We start from the raw sequence: 24,513 nt of genomic DNA on the forward strand, positions 1-24,513 counted from the left end.
CCACGAACACACCTCTCCTCGTTTGAGTGAAAAGGTGGGAGACGCCTGCACTTTTGCTCCTCTTTTTTCCTTATCCTGATCGAATTTAAAACAGTGTACTTGAAGTTCTGGATTCTAATGTTCAGACACTTTCAGGCAGTTGGAATGATATATTCGGGAATGAACTGATGGAAAAAATATTCGTCCCGTAAGAAATGCACCGGTGATTTTACCGCCGCTGGTACCCGATCACGCGCGCGTATATACGTGACCATTTTCAGCCAGTTAGAAGGCGACTTTACGAGGTCCTCCCGTGATCTGCTCTAGCGAATAAATAACTCGGGGGAATCTTAAGCTCTAGAGCCGGTACAGAGAGCGTAATGGACATAACGGATTATCCGGTTACCCGCATCATTCTCTTTTCGAGCGCTTCCACGCATTGTTTCTCCCAGCAATAAACCACTGCTCTCTACCGATTCCCGATTAACAAGGGGAAACGTTACAATCATTTTCCGAATTTTTTCCGAACGGTCGATACCGGCGTTCCTGGTTGGTACTGATTGAATCGTGAGTCGAGAAGGCTTTACGACGGCAGTCAACCGGGCAAACGAAGACCCGGCAAAATATGCGCGCTTCTTCTAGCCGTCTCCGTCGATTTCGGCTTTCCGAATTCAACGCACAACTTTTTTTACGTTCTAAATTGACAATGTTCCTTTCGGCCGCATCTTGCGAACCCTCGCCAGAAATTATTATCATAAAGAAAAAGCGAAGAAATCGCATTGACGTGAACATCGAGTCGATATAAGAACCGTCCCCTATTGTCTCGGTCCCGTCAATCTGAATCACATTCTTACGATAATCAATCAACCAACTTCATGGTCGATGGGATTGACTCAATAGATGAGTTTTTTTTTTTTTTTTTTTGTTGCTTGTCGTCTCGAGCTCGGTGGGCCTCCGGCGGTCGTACGAAGAAAGATCTCGAACCGGCGGTGCCTCCGCCTGTACGGAAACCTTTCACTCACTGCCCACCTGAGAAACTCGCGCAGGTGCGGTAGTGTTTCATCTTACCCACCTGCCCACCTTTGAGCGACTTCGTCGATTATCTTCTGCGGATTTTTAGTTTCGGTAGTAGGTACGCACGACGTGGTTTTCTCACGTTGAAAAGCTCGCGCACTGTTGGAAAAAAATTATCGACATCCACATTTTCGAAATTCTTGTAGCGGGAATTTTTCGGTCTCATCGAATGCTAAATAAATGCAAACGAAACAATGGGAGATTTCATACCTCGGTTTGGGGAAATTTCGTTAGCTATAAATTCGAAGTAGACCGCCAAAGGTGATTCACAGTACAAAATGATTAGCATATACTTTGTTCCGATAGCCTCCGGCCTCAAATTTTCGTATTGGATGTGCCAAGACAGTTCCTTTCATGCTCATTTGTAAGGTAATTTCGATGTACGAAGTGTAGATTAAACGACGATAGCTCGAAGGGCTCGGCATGGGCCGCAGATCATAGCCGATACCGATACCTTCGTACCTGGGGCTGATTGGCTTCGGAGTAAATCACTTCAAACATCGTTTACGGAAGCGATTAGACATACCGTTTCTCCACGTCATTTCGGACGAACGAGAAATGGAAGGGCTGAGGACGAAATACCTTCGAACACGTGCAGTCGTGAAGAGAAATTTGACGCGTTGAGGACCGCCCGTGTATCGTTGAACGCCTCAAAGAATCTCAACAAAATCTCGAGACGTACAGACCTCTGTCTCGATATAGAAATGCTGGATATCCGGACCGTCGTTTGCTTTCTCACGGCCTCCACAATCGCCGTCGCAAGTGAGTAACTGATGAGAAAATTATCGGTGCCCCCGTCCTCATTTTCGAATCAGCATACTCAATCGAAGAAAATCATCTTTCCACACCAGAAAACGAAGGATACAAACGTCCCGATGGTCGGATCGTCGGAGGCACGGAAGCTTCCATCATCGATTTTCCGTACCAACTGAGTCTGAGATATTACGGAGTCCACAGCTGCGGTGCAGCTTTGATATCGTTGTCCTGGGCGTTATCCGCGGCTCATTGCACCGTCGACAGACCTCCGAAATCGCTCTCTCTTCAAGCTGGTAGCGAAAACCGACTGTTCGGCGGGCAAATCCGGAGCGTTTCTCAAATCATAGAACACGAGGACTATCATCATTTGACCGCGAGCAACGACATCGCGATCATCAAGTCCGACAGTCCTTTCGTCCTCAGCCTTACCGTTCGCCCCGTCTCGCTACCACTTCCTTCAGATTCGTGGTCGTACGGTACCTACTTCGCGGTGTCCGGATGGGGGATCCTTCATCGGGATGCATCGAATGTGCCGGTCCGATTGCGGCAGACCGTCGTTCCTATAGTAGATCAAGAGACGTGCAATACCGCCTATCGTGGAAGGATCTCACAATCGATGCTCTGCGCCGGTTATTGGGAAGGAGGTAGAGACGCCTGCCAAATGGACTCTGGCGGCCCTCTAGTCGCGGAGGGAAAGCTTGTCGGTATCGTGTCCTGGGGCAATCGGTGCGCGCTCCCGGGATTTCCGGGAGTTTATACTCGCGTCGCCTTTTACCGAACTTGGATCGCCTCCGCAACTGGGCTCTAATGGATAAACGTCACCTCATTACCATAAAAAATCATGTACATTCATTACGAGGGTTACAATAGCGGGAATAAATAAAAGAAATTGAATGGGAAACGAAGGATGATTTTTTCTGAATACCCAGAATCAATGTTTCGACGGATTCGTATTTTTTCAAGCCAGTATTGGCATTTTGTTTGTTTGCATGTACACATCATCGTCGGCAAACACGACTCTTTCTAATCTAATAGTGAGAACGTTAGCACCATATCGTGAGTTCAATATCCCCTCAAGATTCCCAATATTTCCGGGTTAGCGGGAGTCTCGTAACAAATCGTCGAACGATCCGATCCAAGTCAGAATAAATTCTACGAGACAGTAAGTGCGAATATAATTTTACAAAATCAGTTGACCGCTGATACCGCCGTACGGTAATTTGGCGATGGCGGTCGTTCAATTCACATAATTATTTCACCCCTGCACTGGATTTCGCGCTTCGCTTGCAGAACGATCGATTTCCACGTTTCACTGCATGCAAATTTTCGCCGCCTCGTCCACCGGGGCTCGTAGGATACGATAATTGATTTGATCGGGGTTTATTTCGGCGTATTGGAAAATCGGCATCTTGTCGGTTATGACGTAGAGCAGTCGTTCGTCTCTGGCAATTTTTGCGTCATTGGGAAATACCAACGCCTCGCGATCCTCCGCGACCATACCTACGGGTGAAAAATAAATATTTAACCGAACGAGGCGATTCGTTGAATGAAGATCGCTTTTCACTTACGGAAGTTCGACTGGTCCAGGGGTTCCTTGGTGTTCCAACAGGCGATCCCATTTTTATTCACCGCACCGAAGAAGGCGACGCCGGTCTTCCAATCCATGACCGACGTGGTACACTGACCGAAATCACCCTTGTAACCGAGTCTCTTGAAGTGATAATAGTTTTTGCTCGATGTGGCCAGTGGTTCGTTTTGAAGTACACTCGTCGAGACGACGAACTCGGTGGTGGAAGCGAGAGCGTGAAAGTAAAGGTTTTTGTACCCGTCGTTTTGCAGGGGGCTTAGAGCCATTCCAAAGATACCGTCGGTCCACTGGAAGTTGATACCGCTGACGTTGAAATCACCTGCGGAGGAAGCAGCGCCCGTCGAATAAAAAAAGACCGTTCGTTCAAAAGCAAACGTTTGTCGATTAATCGTCGAATTACCGTGAAGCGGATCGAAAGCGAAAAAGTTATGGGTCACTCTCCAAGATTTATCCTGTTCCCAACTGTAAACGACGAGTCCGTTGGCGCCGAGGTCCGAAACGTAAGCGTAAGCCTTGTCGCAAGATCCAGCTTCGGCGTCCACCACCAGATTTGCGAAGAATGACTCGAACTTTTGATCGGCATCGGTGAGCGCGTAACGTCGAACGATCTAACGATTGAAAAAAGTTGCAAAAGTTGCCAATAACGCTAGGAACGCGAAATAAATTCAGTTTCACTGACTTTGTCGGTATTCAGATCTATGACGATTATCTGGACGGGCGTAACCAGGGTATTGTCACCCATGATATCGTTGGAGCCCGCATCGATCGCCCACAAACGATCGCAGGCGTCGATAGCTATGCGGAAAATATTCACGATCGGTTCACCGTCGGTTTTATTGATGTCGTTGGTCTCCCAGTCAGGATATGGAATCAGAGCTGGCGACTTGTTGTCTAAAAACATTGGAACAATCGTATTTGAATCGTCCGGGACGTTTCTTCAGATTTCAATTCGTCGATTGACTCACCCATCGTTTTTGACAGTGAAATGTAGTTCAAATTCGAAGGGACACCCTTCTTCCATCTCGGCACGGTGACGAACAATTTGTCCTTCCAAACTCCGATACCCACCGGGAGATTGTTGATCTGTATGAAATCACCAGATGCGATGGCTTTCTCGCGAGCGTTCGAATTTGGAAATTCGAAATCGAGTTGTTTCCAGGCGTAAAGTTCGCTGAATGGACCGAGCGACGCGGCCGCCACCCCCAGCAGTAGTAACAGTAAATTCACGGACGTTTGCACTGCAATGAAATGGTGAATGTTCAATGATCGAAGGTTTCGATTCACTATTCGAGAACAAAACAATATGCGTTCCATGGTCATGCACCAATTTCCATGCGTCCTTCTCGGTTGTAAGAATTAGTTTGGATTTCACCGTGGACATGGTATGATAATTATGTTTCGGGTCAGTTCTTTCATGCGTACCGGTGTTGTAGCAGATCTATAGTATTTTTGAGAGAGACAATTTAGGGATTTCGGGTCATGTTAATCATAAACGATTCGATGTAGTTGAAATCAAGTCAAGGTTTCAAAGAGTTCAAACGATTATTTGAAAAAAAAAAAAACTATCGTTTCATCCAGATCGGAAGTCCATTTCATTACCCATATTCAATCGCAAATGAGGTGTATTTTTTTTCATGAAAACAGTTTGGAAAATCTTGATAATAATCGTTCTTGCAATTATCTAATTTCAAGGTGAGATGCAAATTGACAATTATGAATCATCCTCGCTCAATTATACCGTACAAAAGTATCCACTTTTCTGTTTTCTTATAATCAGCCAGTAGTTGGAAAAAAATCAAGGTAAAACCAATCGATTCTTTTTACAACTGTGGATTTCCAGAACCAATCTGCGAAGACCGATAATCACGTTAATGTACGTACATCAATTACAGTTAAAACCCAATCGGTGTACCACGTATTGGCTTTCGCCGCACTGACGTTAGAAATCATCGATTACGCTTAGATTCTTGATTGAGTTACCGTACTTTCACTTTTCGAACCGAAACAATGTGCACGGTCGCGTACACCAAGCGGTCGATTAAGGACAATCGGAATAGCGTTACATCGAAAAGGGAGGAAACGTTCTTTTTCAGATTTCCTTGCGAAGAGAAAAACCGATTTTCAGAAATAGTCCGAAGTTCGTGAACTCATGGCAAAACAAATATTGTAATAAGAAATCAATTACCCGATCGGTTCGTGTGCCATGATTATAATGGTTCTTGGAAAACCAGTTTGCATGTGGCACTAGCTCGAGTAAATGGGTTTTAACCGATCGTTCAATTCTCCGTTCGCACTACGAGCATGAATAGCACGATGATTGATAACTGTTACGGAGGTGACTCACTCTCCATGCCGAGAATCGAAACTTATCCTTTTGTTAATCACACATCGACGATGCCCACTAAAATAAGCAAACAAATATTAACGTGTCGCGCGCAACTGAGAATACGCGAGCCCCGCGGCACTTTTTTGCACGTTCACATTATTATGCATATGTACGTTCATCTCGAGATTTCATTCGCAGAGGATCGTTACACCGTCGTACTGCATTCAGCAGGGCATGATGATGGCTCGTTAAAAAAATTGTCGATAATTATGCACCGATTGTAAACGCGATTCATTTTTGCATTCCTTTTCAAATTTTTCTACTACTTCAAATACGGCTGTTCCATGAATAAATTCACTCGATCCTACACCCTTCGCCACGACTTGACTTCTTTTGGTTTTTTTTTTTTTTTTCTTCTTTCAAATCGAGCGATACATTGAGCGAAAGAACAAAGGAACGCTCCAGATTTGTTGGAGATCTGTGCCAAAATGATTGCTAAACTTCACTCGCGTTGCACAAACGGTGCTCGTTAGAGCGACGCATAAACTTTTAAGTTGAAAGAAATCCACATTTGTCATTCGTAACGAGCGATCTAACGCACCTTTCCCGGCACTCCCAGTGAATTGCATTATCTCTCTCATTATTATTTGGATCGCGGAAAATCCTTGAATCCCGTCTGATTTCGGGTTTTCAATGATTAACTTATAAACCGGATGAGAAACTTCGGCAACGGCGATCCGGTGAGTCGCAAATTTGTGTGGAAAATTTGTCGCGCCGAGTCACGGAATTATACATACTACGTATAATTATGCCTCGAAGTATTGATATTGTACAGGTACTCACTGATCGAACCGGCGAAATGAGCTCTCCGGTGAACGGCACGTTGTGAAGTGACTCTATACGCCCCGGTAAGCCTTTCTTATATCGGTTTCGGCGTGCCGGATCTTCCTACACACCACCGTAACCGCCGTAAAAGTTCTACATCCAGCTTTTTCGCCCCATCATTATTTTCCGCTATCTGGTATATTTTCCGCAGCCATTAGGTTGACCCGAAAAATGTCACGGTGTAACGATCAACGGAGCAAATAGTAAATCTGAACGAAATGTACCTTTGTCACAAAAATTGTGCGAAATTAACAACGTCGAGTCCAAGCGTCTATTTTTCGTCGATGGCGAGTAGGTGAGTAATATTTGAAAAATTCTTGGTACGAGATTCTTCTAGTAGAGATAAAAATATTTTGCTCAAACGATATCGAAAATGAAAATAAGCGAATTGATTCAGCGAGGTGAATCTACTGCGTCGCATTATGCAGAATTCGGCAGATAATTTGACCACCCGAATAACATTCGATACCGATCATCTAGAATCCTCGACAAATTGCTCGAGATTTTCTTTGCGCTCTTGAATATTGGGCGGGCTTGGATCGTATCTGGGGTCGATATTCTCTGCCCTTGAAACCTCTCAGGATCTTCTCGACCCTGTGGAACCAGATAGTCGAGCTGGTTGAACTGGTAGAGAAGCAGAGGCGCACGGTATGTAAAGGGCATTCCGTGACAACGTGGTGTTAGATTTTTCCCTTCTCTGAAAAATATATCGGAATTAACGAAGCATTTTTCTGAATTGTTACGACGTACAGATGCCAAAAATTTATAAAATCTGAAGCTAACTTGACGATTTTTGTTATCCGGTTCAACCCCGAGAAATAAAATCCATCCACATCAAATCGTTCCAGCGTTTGACGAAAACTACAAATGGAGCGTACTTCCTCACCGAACATCCTATACGCGTATTTTTTTTTACAACAACTTCACTTGGCAACAGCGAGACCTCGGCAGTAGTGGCAAATCAGGTTTGCTGCAGTTCACCAAACGCTTCATTCAAAAGAGCTTATTAATTGTGATCTATTGTTAACCAACGTAAATACGCGGTCAAGCTTCCGTTCGTTGCGGAAAAAAAAGGAAAGAAAAAAATTACGGTAATGACAATAGCGAGGATAATGGTCGTGTGATATAACTTCACACGGTCGGAATAATCAGCGGTAACGATTTCAAACCAGCCCGCGTTTGTATCCAAGCGGGTATGAGTTTAATAATCGTGCGATGTAAGATTCTTACGCAACGTCCAAAATTTCGGAACCCTGAAAACAAATTGCATATCTATTACGAGAATATTACAACAGCGAATTTGGTAGAAAATCTACCTAAAACAACGATATAAAACAAAATACATATATTTACACAAACATTAACATTAGATGTATTCGTACATGTGTATCGATGACGTCTTATTGATAAAAATATATCGTTATTATTTTACATTTATTTTTCCTCTTACTTATTTCCTAGTGAAATTTCGCTCTCACGATTTATTGGGTCACTAATATAACGAAGGTACTTAACGATATGGCGATATTATAAGAAATGAACTGAAATGCATCGATTTTCAGACTGCGGTTCGTATGAATTGCGATAATTAATATTCCTGCGCGGCGTCGAGGCTCCCGATAATCGGAGGTAACACCGCGTGGATGAGCTTACGCGAGGATTCGGACGAACCGGCAATTCTTAATCAAGGCTTGTCGCGTCTGAAATATTTCTTTTTTTTTTTTCCCTACAGCATCTCATTCTTGCGACCATTTGTAATGGGGGAGCTTCGATTGCGAACTATTCGTAGACAGTTTTTAAGACATCGATCACTTTTAGCAGCCGACTTTCGCCCGATGCTTTATAATATTACGTATATACGTTACTACACTTTTAGTGTTCGTGAAGACAATGATGAAAATTCTTCAATATCATCAAAGGTATGCGGTGTAATAAATAGAGAGGTGGAATGATTCTTAAATTCTATCCAACGGCACTGTACGCACGCTAACTAAGCTGTTATTCTAAGATCATTTAAAATTGTAGCTGTTGCCTTTCTAGTTTTTCTTTTTTCTTCTTCTTTTTTTTTTTTTTTTGGGCATTTTTGCACTTTTTCTTTAATAATTATTAACCACTAATTAGCAGTCTTCCATCATAAAGCAGCTTCCGCTTCAGCCTCTTTCCGTCTATCCGATTCGACGAGTTTCCTGCAAAAAAGCAAAATACAACCGTTCGATTGGAGAGGAGAACTCCGAGGAAAAAAGAGAAACAAAATGATATTCCAAATGACCGGTCGACACTCACTTTCCGAAGGTCTCTCCATCCTCCAGAGTTTCCGGCAACGTGCAACCGGCGGTTTCCGGTAAAAAGTAACAGAGAAGCGCTCCGATTAAGGGTAGGGTTCCAAAGATCATCGGTGCCAACCAACCCCTCGAGTCATCTCTGCCCTGAAAGGTAAATCCGAAATTGGAATCTCGTCGGAAAAAAAAAGAAACGAAATGAATTCCTCAATAGCCAAATCACGACGCAATTGAAACGCGTCAATGATGATGCGGTAGATCAGACGCTGTGAGTGAGCGATTCAATTGACTGTTATATTACAGAATCATTTGTTATTTGTCGAAATGAAATTGCGCGTTTTTTTTTTCTGTATAACGAGGGCAAAATCTGACCTCTTTCTCGTTTCTCGGCAATAAATATTAATTTGTGTATCGCGAAGTTTCCGAAAACGACCGGTGTCGTCATTCGACAGATTTGCGAGCGAATGCAGGCCAATTGAAAATGTCGCGTTTATAAAATTGCGATTACCTCATCGCCAATTGTTATTATTATTATAAATAATGTGTGTACTGACCAGCGAAACGACGAACGGTGCGGCCATCGAACCTATTCTTGCGCACATACTGCTCGTTCCTACGCCAACGTTTCTCACAACTGTGGGGAATAGTTCGCCGGAGAATAAATACACCGTCGTAAAGGACACCGACATACCGACGATACCGAAACAGGATAAAAGCAGCCTGACCCAAGCGGTCTCTGAAACGATAAGAGAAAAAAAAACAATCAGAGAAATCGAACATCGCCGAGATCTGCAGCATCCCTGAAACGCTAACGTATAAAATACAACGATCGACCACAGTGTACGGTGGTAGGATAATTGTTTGTAATTGTTATCAACTAGTTGAGCGGGTTATTAGGCCAATTTAATAGCAGCAATCAACCAATTTTTTATTTTTTTGTTTTGTCTATTTTTTTTTTCTTTCTCAGACAATGAGTCGTAGGTCTGACGTGTAACTTGACGAATAAAGAACTGCCTACGCAAGTCTCTTCGGAGGGACCCAGAATTTTCTCGAATTTTACTCATTACTCAATACACCGTCCTCGAAAGAAATAGATCGTCGAGAATATTCTTTTCGATATCTAGTCATACCTGTGGGTACGGCTATGAGCAGCAGGCTGGCGAGTCCGGCAACTACGTTGCTCACGATGAGGGTAGTTTTGCGGCCCAACGCGCTCATCGCCCACAGAGAAACTACGTTTCCGGGGATCTGCGTACCTCCCGATACAGCGACGTTGACGAATATGTTACCGCCGACCTGCCCCAGGTACTGAGACATACCGAAAAGTCCCATCCCGCAAATCATCCAGTTGAAAAATATGGCAAGAGATTTCGTACGCATATTGGGCGTCCTGAAGAGGTCCAAGAATGACGGCTTATGATCCGTTACAGTTTGTTTTGTGCTCTGAAAAATGTTCGTTAAAAATTATCAGTGCTTTTCTTCTCAAGCACTGCGAACAAAAAAAAAATACAAAATTCACATTCGACTATCTACCTGATGGAGACAATGTTTCCTGATCATTTCTGGAATGTCATTGTTCTCGATTTTGTTAAGTTTAGCCGCACGTTGAAGCACTCGGCATGCTTCTCTCTGTCTTCCCATCGCCAGTAACCACCGGGGAGATTCAGGTACCGTCCACCAATAGCCGAGGAGAATTATCGAAGGTAAAGTTATGGCTAATTGCAAATGCTGCCAGTGACGGAACCAGTAGCCCAAACCTGCCAAAGACATGTGTCCCAAACTGTAGGGGATTTGATAGAGAACGGTAATAGGGGCTCGCCATTTCGTTCCCACGATTTCCATACCTGCGGAAGAAAATAATGGAGATGTGACGAACGATAATCGAAGAAAAGTGTTTCGACGAGTGTGTAAAAATTGACGAATGGTTCTTACAGATGACGAAGCTGGTGACCATTGTGCCTCCGGTGGCCAGGGCGCTGAGAAGTTTCAGCACGAGAAGCGCAGGGAACCAAGGAACGACCGCGCATCCGATTCCCGTGACCAGCTGAAGCACGACCGAACCGACGAGAGGCTTTTTTCTTCCGTACCTGTCTGCCAAACTGCCGAAAACGATGTTACCCAAAAGTACACCGAACATGAGGAGAGACTGCAAGATCTCCGCGTAGAGCGACTGACCGCAGACCAAATTCCACTAAAAAAGAAGCGATGAAGAAAAAATCAGTAACGGAAGAAAATAATTGCATCATCGAGCGAAAGCTCAACTTTTACGACTTCACAGATAACTACAAAAATGTCCCTCTTGGTCGAACGTATGCTCTACCATCGAATTCACAATGTGTATTGATATTCAAATACTTATATGTATGTACGCAAACGGTAGCCTACTTGGGAGTCGTTCGAATGAATTAATTAGAAGGGTATAATAAAAAAAAAAAATATACTCGCGTCAATAATTAGGTATACCACGCGTCACCGAAATAATTTTTCAATTTTCTCGGTACCCGGATGTTTTCTCGAGCTGAAAAAAGAATTTTTCTAATTTTTTTTTTTTTTTGCTTCACAATTTACCTGCGTTACAATCGTTTCCGGGAACGTATCTCTGTTGTATTCCCACGCGGTGCAAGTGACTTCGGTACCGTTCACGGTGTACGAGCATTGGTCCTCTGAAATTTGAGGGTTGTAGGTTCCATTCGGAACGGAACATCTCAGTTCGGGTTGCGGTGCCATGAATATGATGGCGAGTTGATGCCAAGCGACCGGAAATTTGACGAGGGAAATGGCGAGGCATACGAGAATTTGCCATCTACCAAATCCACCCATCGCTCTCTGTACGGCATCAATTTCTTCGTCATTGTTGGCGTCCTTGGCGGCCTCGGCGTCCTTCTCATTCGCTAATAAATGCTTGCCGTTCAGCTCCTTGCCATTGACCTCCACTGAAGCAAAAATGGGGAGAAAAAAAAAAGGTAAGTAAAGGGATGTATAATAAATCGTGATAAAATAACGATTAAATCTGGAATCGGTATCTTGAGAGATAGGTACTTCTTTCTAAGTCCCTATGAGCAGCCGGTGGCGCACTAAACGAGCGAAGAATTCAAGTTGATCGGAAACTCCGAGACGAAAAGAAAGATTGAGTAAAAATAAAAACAACGATTGAGAGACTGAATGAAAAAAAATTTTATCACAGATTATTTTAATTTCAAGAACAACTCGCGACTGACAGCTCCGTCTGACGCGGTCCCGCTTTTATAGGTAGTCTTTCGTATTGCCGGAGTCACGAAACCTTCGCTAAATAAGAGATTCGTTAAACGTTTTCTGCCCGCCCTCATTGACGTTGAGGCGACTTAACGCTCGCGTGCACCTCCCTCTTTATATAAGAGAAATACGAAGGCGCGTACGGTGGGTCATCTAAATTTTTTTTAATTATAAAATAATAACAAGAATAACAACAACGTATGATAATTACTCTTTTGAAAGTCGTGCGCAGTTGTCGCAGACGGTCGCACCGATACACGTGACAACGATTATTGGGTCGGGTGATCGTCGCGGCGCGGGCACAAGGGTTGCGGTATATCACAACGTCGATTCTTTTAATTTCAAGCACAACTCACGACTGGCAGCTCTGCCGCTTGAGTCCCTGCTTTTATAGATAGTCGTTTGAGTTACTCCGAGGCACGGGATATATCCTTCTCTAAGGTCGGTTAATGGGCACCACCGCCCTGCCCTCGGATATCCCGATGAGACGCTCCCTTACTCCAAAGTTTCAAACTAGTATCGCACCCCCCCGGGAGTATCCGAACCACCTGAATTCCCGGAGTCGTCTACCTGCCTGCCGGAGGGTTAACGACATCGTTTCTTAGAGGTAAAAAATATTCGACGAATTCCTCTCCCTCTCCCTCTCCCGCTCTCCCGACACCTACCTAATTCCCCCCTTCGCTACAAGGTATATCGTTTTCACTTCGCGGAATATAATTATAACGCCCGCACAAACCGAGGATCGTCATCAAAATCGTACGAATCATCGATCAACCGATCCGCACAACCGATCATCCTCGTTCGCATGATGATTCAAGTTCACCACAAGTATTGAAATCTTTGGTGCAAGGTATAACGAAATTTCGAAATCATCGATCCAGAAGCGATGGAGATTTAGCGGATCGACCGCGCGTTGCGGCGTGGGAGGTGATCAGCGCGTTTATGGATATTAATTAGCGAGTAACACCCGCGACCGAGTCGCGGCTACATATCCCATCGGATGAAAATCTTTACACATCTTGGCGCCGCTGCCATTATTCACTTTCTTTTTGCATTCCAACGACCCCAACGGCAGCAATGCCAAGATCAGTCCTTGAGAATACGAGCGCGCGCGTGAATACCAGCTGCGCCTGTAGACTATAAGCGAGCCACCCAACTTCAGATTCAACTGCCGTGCGGTGAATAGTATTCACGAAGGAAATAGCGCAGACGGCTAAACGCACGGATTCTGGAAAAGCCGTCGCGTATCGCGCAGGGGCGCATTCAAAAGTTCTGCGTACGTAACGCTGCCTCGCGATCGTCCTCGATATTTCCACCACGTTTTATTCCCCTTCAATTAAATCGAGACGCGCGGAAATCACACGGCATTCCAAACTCACGTGTGCAGTGAACGCCCGGGCCAATGACCGGTCTATGTTACTTGTTCTACACACTTGTCCTCGTCATCGTCTCCGTCTTCATCTTCGTCGTCGTCGTCGTCGTACGTCATGCTACGTACTCCTCGTGAAAACGTCGGAGCGCAATCGTCGCCGTTCGTCGTCTACATACTAATTGTAACGTTCGCGGTGCACCCGGTCGTTTCGTACCGATTCGAATCACACCACACCGGACTTTGTTGACGATTTCACGTCGGGATTCGTTACACATCCGGCGAAACCGCGATTCTTTCCCAATCGCAAGAATATGGGGGTGGCTTCAGAGTTGGGATTTTTCACCAGCTATCTGTCTCTACCAGCGGTTAACTAGGTGAAAATGTAATCTCCTCAATATGGACGACAAATCCGCGTTATCTGATCTCACCAACGTAGACGCGAACGCGGACTTTACAGGCGCTAAATTGTTCAAACAATTGTAAACGTACGAGTCTCTGGAGTTGTCTGCAAACACGCCGGGTTATAAGTATAGGTGTACATGAGAGAATTTTACGGCCTTCCACGTACGGGAACCCTTTGTACGGTTCTTGAAGAATAATTTAGCAGGAATCGATGCATTGCGGAGAACGAGGTGAGCGTCACCGAAATTGCAGATGTTCCGACGTTGTTCGCGCGGTATTACGGGTCCACCTCGTTGTTCGTAGGTTCAACCTTTATTAGCGGCTTGTGATTGTACGGTTTCTAAGAACCGCTTAGATCAGACTTGAACGACGATTAGCATAACTTAACATACGGTTCGACAAAGTCTTAAGTCGAGCCTGTAATGCATAGCTATGGTAATTAGAGCATAATTTAAAAGAACGAAGAGTCATTCCCCGGGGGAACTGTCGGCGCCTATGCCGTTCGGTATATCTCCTTTGCTTCTGCTCTTCAGAAGCCGGTTCTTCTCCATAGACAAACTATACGACAAAGTAGTATAGTTTAAGCTTCCACACGTTCTTATCTTGTACCACGCCATCCTCGTTTCTCTACCGTTCCTTCGTTATCCTTCGACACTTTTCGAAAGCACGTCAAGTTCTTTTCCTCCCTCTGCGGCCCCGAAAAAATTGTGCATGAGCTTGAAATTAATCGGTCCCAACATCGACTCGAAACAATTATTACTCACGCGTGAGCGATGCGATTCGCACAGATATAATAATTGTCAATTTTTTGCAAATCTCTCCGATCATTGAACGAATGCTTTTTTTATCATCAATGTATTTAGTCTGTAATATTTAAAAATGAGCATTATCTAAATGAAGTCTTAATTTGTACAATGATTGGGGATTATTGAGAGAGAAAAAATGATTGACAAAAAACAAAAAAAAAAAAAAACAAGTACAGAAATAAATAAGGTCCAAAGATCTCGGGGTAATGGTTGTGGACACATTTATTATTAATTAGATATAGCGTTCGCGTGTAATATTCATTAAGTAAAAGTTCGTACAGATTAGAGCTTCATTGATCCGTGAGAAAACTAAAAATAAATCAAATAATCATCATCGAAATTGTAATATCAATAATAATGATGATGACAAACGGTATCGCGAATTGCAAATTGCGAAATTTAAACCGCGGTACGATTGAGTACGGAGCTTTATGAAGAACGAAATGAAAAGAAGAAAAAAAAAAAAAATAAGGCAAGAGTAAATTTGATATGATAATCAAACAGAACATGGTTATCCTGTTCAGGGTTGGCGCGTGTCTTGGCACGAGTTATTCTTTCGTTGTAGCAGCTGTTTTAATTAGGCATATACATCACCGCGTATCAGATACATGTGTATGTATCATGTATTGAGACGCAATAGCATAAATTCGCGATGATTCGCTTCAATGTCGCCCTTATTTGCAAACTAGAGAAGGCTGGCAGAAACTCGATCTACTCAGGGCCAACGCCATCGCGGAGGAATCGGGCTAAATGAGGATAGAAGAGGTAAAAAAAAAATTAACTAAAAACAATTAATACAAATACAAATAGATACATGATTTTTACCATATCACAAATCAGTTCCGAGATTTTGAGTCACGGTGTTTATCCGACTTGTAATATATTTTATCTATAATTTTCCCGCATCACACATAGCCACCAACGTAATTTGTTGATTGGGAATTCATCACTTCTGCGAATCGAATCGATAGATGCCAACTGCAGCGAAAGAGTGAGTTTCATGCACACAGATTGAAAAATTACGCTGTTTACCGATACAAACGGCAAATCCGATTCAACGATCGAATACTCAATCAAAAGGATGGTCAAGGGTAAAACGCGCAGCTGTTATTGTTCAAACTCTGATCGTGTGTAATAGATATGTTTGTCACTCGCGAATCAACCGAGAAGTTTGAAGAACGTTTTTTCTTCATTTGTTCATTTTTTTTTTTTTTTCTCCGCTCACAAACTTCGTTGTGCAACGTCGCGTACGTGCATGCATGGAGCTTGATCTCAATGAACGGTGTGCGCTTCGCGAGCCACGATTCGGATCAAGAGAGTGCTCGTACCTGTGCAGCGAATTCATTCGGCAGTTTTTCCGGACGTGACGAATATCGTCGCAGACTTCTCGTCGCGATTGAATTTTCCTCGTAAGTTGAGACAAAGAAACATTATCCAGCGTCGCACTGCACCTCGATATACGCGCGAGGCGTGAATGATATAATTCGTCGCGTTTATAATCGATTCGATTCAATTAAAGACGAAAAATTTTAATCGATCAATAATTTATGTTCGTCGATCTCGTGCGCGACGTATGTGTAACACAACCGACGGCATCGCGGATTTCATAACAATAATACAATAGCATGCATAAACGCCTTCGCCTACGTATGTGTCGCAAATATATCTATTTGCGACTACTTGTCATTACGTAAGTTTAAACGATACCGCGACAAATGAGAATTACCATGTATTATTTATTTGTTGTCTATTTTTTTTTGTTTTTTAATCCAATAGTCAACGTACTTTTATCGAACGCAATATATGAAATATTACTCGCAACCTATACCGCACTCTCTGGTGCATCCGCCGTCGTATATACGCACGCATTCAACGACCACGTATCTTATTTACATATTTGCATAAATTTATCGAATAATTAACAAACAGCTATACCGATACGAAGAAATATTCCTATGAATGAAAATTTCCATCCGCCTACGCAGAGTCCGAACGACGTGAAACGGGGGTCGAAGTATATCAACCGTATAACGTACGTCGCACGAAGGAAAGGGAGGGCTTCTAAAATTCGAAGGGTGAAAAGAAACGATCGAAAAAATGAACTTCGTCAATGATTGCAAAAACGTGCGGTAGCGGGCGATTGTTCGGGAATCAAGGAATAGAGAAGTCGCGGGTCACGTTATTCGCCATAAATTAGCATGCTTATTGTATTACCCGATACTGTGAGAGTGTCAATGACGTCAGAGACCTTCGCAATAACTCTCATTACGCAACAAGTGGGTGTGCGCAGAACGGAAAGCTCTGATTCGCGGATACGAGAAACGCGCCTCAAGCCATGCGGTTCTAGCAACCGGGTCACGGAGCGATCGCAACGGACACTCGCGGTTTATTATTACGCTGTACGATCGTCGGGATCGTCGTCATTACCGTCGTTTTATTTTTACTTTTATTTCACGGTGCGATCTCAACTTTTGATTTTTCATACGTATCGCCGTGTTGCAACGCAGAGGCTCGTTCCCCACGATGTATACGATATCGTTGCTCGCGATATGTCGTGTTGCGAAAATTAGAGGCTCGTGCGCCCGGCAGCGATAAGCGTCGCGTAACGTTTATCGAATTATCCAGTTGGGTATTTTCATCGATGTTTAAAGCGTTGCACACTGACGTGTACATATAGTATATACGATGAACGCGAAATTAGGTTCTTCGCGTGTGCTGGTCGAATTAAACTCGAGACGAGACCGCGAGATGATGTCAATAGGAATTAGGGGAGTTCATCGATTCGTTTGATCGAATTGAATTAATAAAACGAGAACAGAAATGATCTAAATATTATTGCGTTTCAGAATTACCGTTCGCTTCCAACAACTGGGATCGAGCGGTAATTATTTTGGAACGGTATTGCTTTTACAATTTTTCCATTTCATATTTCAAATCAGTTCCCCTTCGGTTCCCACAGCAGCGGATAAGTCAACGGACCGTTGGACTCGAGTATGTCCGGCCGTGGCACGGAGTTGTAGAGATACTTTAAGAGGAGCATATAATTCGTAATTGGCTTAATTGAATTTTATTCGTTGACCAAGCCTACATTTACCTTCTGTCTATAGTTAATGGTACTCAAGTGTCTAAAATTCAGTGAATAAAATTACGACCCTTTATACATCCCATGGAAGACCGACAGGAGCATTGGACCAACGACCGCCCACTAATTCGCGGTGTCTGCAATTTCCTGTTCGCCGGCTCTCGTTAAACGTCCGTAACTACTTACTGAATTGACCGAACGACCAAGGTTCGGTTTGAAACAACCTCTGATACAATTTTATCCCACCCGGAATTTCGTGCCCCGCTAACGCGATATAATCCCGAAATTCAAACATTTTGTTGGAATAATAAAACCGCGAAGCGGGTTCAACGTCTGAACAAATAAGACTCGCGTCTGTTTTATGTGTGTCTAGCCGTTTTTAATGAGATGGAAAATTTGTGTAAACATAATTGTATAGCCGCCTCACGTGTTCCTCCGAAAAATTTTAGATCCGGATCACATGCCGGCCGTATAATTTTTTCCCCGACAAATTTTTAACTTTTAACAAACCGCGAGATAAATTTCTTCCTTTTATCTCGACCATAAAATTAATTTTGAATTACAGTAGGGTGCGAGCTTTCGTGCAGTTTGGAAATAAGTTGTTCTCGACCCGGTAAAACAATAAGATATTTCAAAATACAATTTCGTGATTTATTTGAAGTATGATAAACCGAATGTAACGTCGTCGAGTCGGTGGCTGTGTGTACTATTTCCTATCTATGGAGACCGGTCCCGGTGGAAACGTCACCGCGCACGGGACGATGACGATGATTCATAAAATTCCGGTTATGCAGATATTTACAGACGGTTATCGCGCGGTATAGCGTACATAAACTATAACTAGAAAATTGTGATATCACAGTGCCCCGACGTTGCATCACTTGTGATGATTTCTTTTTTCAATGACCGATAACAGCTGCAACTGCCTTATAGTTATAATTACACGAAAAAAATTCGAACCGCGGAATTTGACCTCGACTGGATATTTCTTAATCAGGTTCCATACGCATCGCATTTCGCCGAGAGTAAAACGGGGCGTGAAAATAAAATTAGCAGAAACTGTTCTTTCGGATGGAATCGAATAAGATCCCTTCGGCATCTCGCTGACGGTGAAATAATCGCGTCGAAAATTTTCGAAACTCGATTTTACAAGTGTACTTGTATACTCGCAATTAACGTCGTCGCACCTGATCCTCCTCCGTCTCCATTGATGGGATTATTTTCACAGGGGTGTGTCTATGATCGAGTAGACTGCACTCGGCGACGTTTCCACAGTCGATTGCAAAACTTGAATATTTACGATAATACCGCCAGAGCCATTACTCGGAGATTAGCGAGGTGCAGGTATAGCCGCTGGATTATTAGAGTGCAGCGAATAATTTCATAACTATTCAGGCTAATAACCTACCGTTTCCGTTCGTTTCAGAATTCTTCATATCCTCGCTAAAGCCTGCAGAAAATTACCACCACCGGCGTCAACGGTCTTGACCCAAGATCGCAAGGTGTGCAACCGCGCACGGCTAATCGAAATCTGAAACAATCGAGATAGAGAAGAGCTCCGTTAAATAATATTAAACATTAATTCGTAAAAGAAGGTCGAGAAAATGTGAACGGCAAACACAATGATTGAGAGTAGATCGATGGTCACCGTGCAGTACGCCGTGGCAATTTTATATATACATATGTATATCCAGATAAACTTACGTTACGCGTACTCCGCACTCCGCAGTTCGCATTTATGCGCGCGATTCGCGCAACGAACCAGAGGAACAACATTCTCACATGAATACCGATGACGACTATTAACTATTATCGTTATTACGTAACGCTGATTTTCGTAAGCTCGATACGCTCGGATTTTGTAAACTGAGAAAATAAAAACATGAAAAGAAATGGAGAAATAATTTTCCGAATCCTCACCCTAGATAAATATGACGACGGGGAAAATGTCGGCTCAGAGATCGCGAGATGGAGGTTTTATTGCGTACAATAATTGCTTACCTTTGTTTGTCCGTTTGCTAATCTGAAGTGTTTGTACAACGTGAGGTAGTAAATATAAAAGTAAATAAATAATCGGATTTAATATATGACACGTGCAATGTAACCGACTGCTGGCGCGCCGATGTTATAAAGCCACTTGTAATAATATTGAATCGCCATAAATATTGATCAAATCTCACTACGATTTCGAGACACCGCACACGTCATACGGGAATTCGAAAAATCGTCAATCGCAACGACCCGACGATACAGTTGTCAGCGAAATACGATTTTTACCCCGTGAAAGTATCGGCGATTTTTTTTCTTTTTTTTTTTTTTCATCGACTCCAGCGTTAGATACAGTGAAATCGCGTTGTAAAATTTTGGCCGTTGTTTGAAAATCTTTCGTCACTCTGTCCGATCACACTACACCTTTAATAATAACCGTCGAACGACGTCTCCTCTTATCGCAAACATCGACGTGTCTGTCGCGTCGCGTTCCGCGAGAAATAATTGCCACGTACGGCTCCTCCTTGTCAAAATTTAAGACGCGCTTCGTCGGCGAATTCCTTTCCGAGGACGAAGGCGTGTTCGATGAATTCCCCATACAATCCCCGTCGACAGTTTTGCCATATCTTTCAGCGTTAAATTGATCGAAATTCCTGACGTCGACGCTACGCCATCTGCGTACCGTTACACACATATCGGCGAATCGTGAGCTCTGCGTGAGCCAAATTATCGGATTTATCGATTCATTGAGAACATTTTGTTTTTTTTTTTTCTTCCCATTGATATCGAAAGCTCCGCGTGTGAGCATAATATTTATTCTCTCAACCTCCCCGACCGCGCGATGTGTAACAAATTCGCGATACTCGACATTTCTAATTTTACGAGCTCCAATCTCCGCGACCTGTGACGAAACATTCGTCAACTTTTGTACGATAATAATCTGTTGTGAAAATATGGCGAAGGCGTGACCGTGTTTTCAATGATCTCGAATAAAAATCCAACCGACTCGGAATTGAGAAATTGTGTTTCATCCGTATCACGATCGAGCTTTAATTGGCGGATTCAAGTACGCCGGGTGCTGAAACATCTTCGCTCGATTCCACAACAACCCATTATCACAGGCCACGACAGTGACTGAGTATAATTACTCAGGTACCTAATCACTCTCATAACCGAGGAAATCGGGAGCTAAATTACAAGGAACGTCGAGCTTGAGGTCTACCGACAATTGTCGCTGATATAATATCACACGCACTTTTATTTCCTTCTGCAATTTTACTCGGAAGCTTTGTCGATGCGTTCCTTTTTTCTTTCCTCTTTTTTTTATCTTCAGCATTATAAATCCAGATTACCGATCGAGGAAAGCGCCGATAGCCATTAATCTTTGCGTGTAAAAAAAATTTTAAGACTTTTTTTTTTTACCTCGACGTTATTTTATGACGCGTTATTAACGAGCTTTTATGTACCCTCGGAGGTGATTCCCTTTTGCACGTTGGTACGATGATTCAAATTCAAATTTAATAACGCAGCTGATATACCTGTTACTTCTCTTTCTTTTTTTTTTTTTTTTCTTACTTCTTTTCTTCCGCTGCGTACATCAAAGTATCACCGTGTCTCGTTATAAATTTAACCCCCGAGGTTGCGGGGAGTTCCAAATTCGAATTAAGTAAGGTTTCATACCCCCGGCGTTCAGCCTCTCCAGTGTTTAATTATCTCGTGGGTCCGATGAGCGACTTTGAACTCGTGGCGGTCAAGGTTTTCCCTTATACGTATAGCCGTCGGTGCATCGTACTTTATCATCGGGGAGAATTACAGTGTCGGGAAATGAGAACTTGCGATTTCTGTAGCTCGGTATCTCCGCAACTGCGCTCGAAACGACGCATTTCGAAAAATACTTTTTCCATCGATTACCAGTCGCTAGGTTTACTAATACCACAGGTATGTACGTACAACGTCGGGTGCGTCCGTATAGAGTTGGGTGAGGTCAGGAGAAGTAAAATGTCTTGATCTTCGTTTCAAGGTGGAGCTCTAACGTGATCGGTTTATGAATACGTTAACATTATCCCGATATGTAGGACAAGAATGAAGCTTTCTAGGTTGACGATTATCATCGGCTATTACCGTACAACATTCCACGTTGCTCGTTTTACGAACTCGGAAATCGATTTTACAACATCGTATTCCGTAAGACTGTTATTAACTCGCTTTCGACGACGGATAATTACATCCATGCGGCACAGTAGCGTGAAAAAAAGGAGAAAAGAAAACTGCGAACAGAGGCGGTTTGAATTCGTTTTGAAAATTGGTCGAGTAACTGCGACGTATCCACCGGCCACCTACGCCTCCGAGCTTTAATCCGCACTTGAACGCAATACATATAGGTATAATATACTACCGAGTTGCGTGGGAATTCGGTGGACGTTAACCAGGATATTTAAGAGCTCTCGAAAGCTGCATTTTCTCCGACAGCGAAGCAACTGGTAAACCTTACAATTTCTCTGCCAGATTTTTTCTTGGCCCCACCGCCGAACGTACATTAGAAACAACTGCGCAATCATCTCTACCTCGTCTCATCTGCGGTGCATCGTAAAAGGTGAATAACGCCCGACATAGCAGAGGCTACCGCAGTGCTCGTAAAATAGTAGAATGACGATTTCTTACCGATGACTAAAGTACGAGAGAAGAGAAATGAATAAACTTTAAACGTTCACCGACCTCTGAAACTCGAACGTTTAACCGCGAAACGTTGTTAAATTATCAGCGCGGGGTCCTCGCCGTATCTTTCTTCGAATCATTCCGGAAAAAAAAGAAACGTACGCTGACCCGTACCGCGCGCTTCTTTCGCCCGACGACTGAAATCTATATCAATTACGTTCACCGCGGGAGTCTCGCCGTCATCGATAATCGACGTATTGTTCATTGTATGCGACAACGAACCGAGCGCGTGTCACGAACTTATTGTCTCTGTGCAAATCTGGAGGATACACTACGTTGCGCGCAAGCTTCGATGGGGGACGACTACGTGCAATTATTGTACCGCAAGTCGAGCTTTCGACTCTGGGATTATAAGCATGGTTTGCACTCGAACGTTGTCGTAGAAAAATGAATTTCAATAATGCAACGGACAAACATTAGATTGCGATCCAATTTAATGGCGCGTTAAGCAGATAAAACCGTCTGCACAGATTAGATATTGTCTGCGAAAATTAACAAACTGCTTGACGAGACGTGTTTGTAATAAAGGAAGTTTGATCGGACGGTTATCTGATCTTCCTGAGATCCTTTGGTCAATTTGGATTTTAATTTTCGAATCTTCGATCATTCAACAACCAGTATTACCGGAGAAAAAAAACTCATGCATAATTATACGTGGATCAACTCGGGTTAATTCATTCACATTGCAAAATTTATGGTGCACGGCTTTAAATCTGAGATAAAAATGTTTCTTAACATTTGAAAAAAAATTGAACAAATGGAAAGCAAAATCATAAGGACAAACAAAATTTTTATCTCGCATGAAATTCGTTGCAGAAATTTAAAAATAGATGCAAAAAATTTATGACATAAAATTACTCCTTGATTCGAAAAGATAGGACTTGTGACTATAAATGAGACTTATGACTAGAATGCATGCTCACCTGTTGCGCCTAGTTGCCTCTAAACTCGCAGCTTTCGGATAATCGAATCAGGAATGCCGTCGGTCCCGAACTTGCAAGTAAAAAGCTCCTCCGCACACCGTCGACGGATCAACCCCAAGCCCCGAAAGCTCGATTGGAAATTTTTTTCCCGCTTTTTTTCTCTGTTCCGGGAGTACAAAGTGTGCGGGAATTGTAACAGGATAAAAGCTTTCAAGTAACACTTGAAGCTCGAGTTCTTTGTAATCTGATTGCGAGCTTCTATATCCTATTCCTTATTGTATCTTTATTTAGGTTTCGTTCTTTAGAAAGTGATTTTCAAACGAAAAATGTCTCTTCAAATCGAATGAAATCGTGAACTGAGCACCGACGAACGATCCGTAGCTTTCTGCGGTGTAACGAAGTATGAAAGTGCGTTGGTTGTAATCGAATATAAATGGTAACCAGTCGAAGGAGTGATCGTTGGATCGATTAATAACTGGGGATAATTTTAAATGCGGTATTAGCAGAGTGGTGATTAGAGTATCGAAGAAATTATTGCGCCGCTTGCGCTTGTCGACACGAACGTCTGATTCGAAACTGGCGGCGCTCGGTGACTCGATGCTCAAGTGTTCGGCGTCTCTATATGCGATGAGGAGACGCGCCGCGGCGCCACCAGAAAATTATTACGCAACGAATCGGTGGCCGCTATCAATTAATACGAATATCGCGGTACTTTTCTTCATATAGTTATTTCAGTCGTTCGTCAGACTTTTGGCGCGGTTCAAAATTACGCTATTTTATCGTGTAAAGTGCGATCTGAAATTTTACAGCGAACTCGAAGAATAGTCAACCGCGATCGGTATTCATTCCTGCGACAACAGACGATCGCGTCGGCTCGATGTGCGTTTGCCCCCTTCGTCGTTTTTTAATTAAAACGGAGAAAAAATGAAAAATTACACGCGATTATTCGAACGAATATTTGCATCGTTTGAATACCTCGTAATAGACGCGATGAATTCCGGCAGAAATGGTTTTTCCTCGTGATAAAATATAAGCACTGTGACTCCCCATCGTACACGTCGCTGTTCTTTTTTTTTTCTAAATTC

The 24,513-nt window shown here is 43.2% G+C and overlaps 3 protein-coding genes across 6 annotated transcripts; 1 reads left to right on the forward strand and 2 right to left on the reverse strand.

Moving 5' to 3' along the window:
* Positions 1–1,757: 1,757 nt before the first annotated feature.
* LOC105689534 (trypsin-3-like) lies at positions 1,758–2,751 on the forward strand. The gene is made up of 2 exons (XM_048653745.1): positions 1,758–1,778; positions 1,832–2,751. The coding sequence occupies exons 1-2, from the start codon at positions 1,758–1,760 to the stop codon at positions 2,615–2,617; spliced, it is 807 nt and encodes a 268-aa protein (XP_048509702.1). The 3' UTR covers positions 2,618–2,751.
* Positions 2,741–6,712, reverse strand: LOC105689542 (protein yellow-like). Its single transcript, XM_012406623.4, has 6 exons — positions 6,567–6,712; positions 4,363–4,635; positions 4,077–4,288; positions 3,798–4,005; positions 3,378–3,716; positions 2,741–3,309 (listed from the first exon to the last, which is right to left on the reverse strand). Coding segments are annotated over exons 1-6 (1,224 nt in total). The 5' UTR covers positions 6,568–6,712; the 3' UTR covers positions 2,741–3,118.
* Positions 6,713–8,683: 1,971 nt separating this feature from the next.
* On the reverse strand, positions 8,684–24,188 carry LOC105689569 (organic cation transporter protein). Of its 4 annotated transcripts, none has more exons than XM_012406679.4 (9): positions 23,429–24,188; positions 19,210–19,332; positions 11,456–11,820; positions 10,820–11,078; positions 10,421–10,731; positions 10,018–10,330; positions 9,442–9,623; positions 8,892–9,034; positions 8,684–8,794 (listed from the first exon to the last, which is right to left on the reverse strand). In XM_012406679.4, exons 2-9 carry the CDS (start codon positions 19,235–19,237, stop codon positions 8,740–8,742), a joined length of 1,656 nt encoding a protein of 551 aa, XP_012262102.1. In that variant the 5' UTR covers positions 19,238–19,332; positions 23,429–24,188; the 3' UTR covers positions 8,684–8,739. The 4 variants fall into 4 exon arrangements, with proteins under 4 accessions (XP_012262102.1, XP_012262103.1, XP_048510822.1 ...); XM_012406680.4 differs by lacking the exon at positions 23,429–24,188 and adding an exon at positions 19,803–20,034; XM_048654865.1 differs by lacking the exons at positions 19,210–19,332; positions 23,429–24,188 and adding an exon at positions 12,351–12,725.
* Between the last annotated feature and the right edge of the window lie 325 nt (positions 24,189–24,513).

Source organism: Athalia rosae, chromosome 4 (assembly GCF_917208135.1).
Source record: "Athalia rosae chromosome 4, iyAthRosa1.1, whole genome shotgun sequence".
In the NCBI taxonomy this organism is placed as follows: Eukaryota; Metazoa; Arthropoda; class Insecta; order Hymenoptera; family Athaliidae; genus Athalia; species Athalia rosae.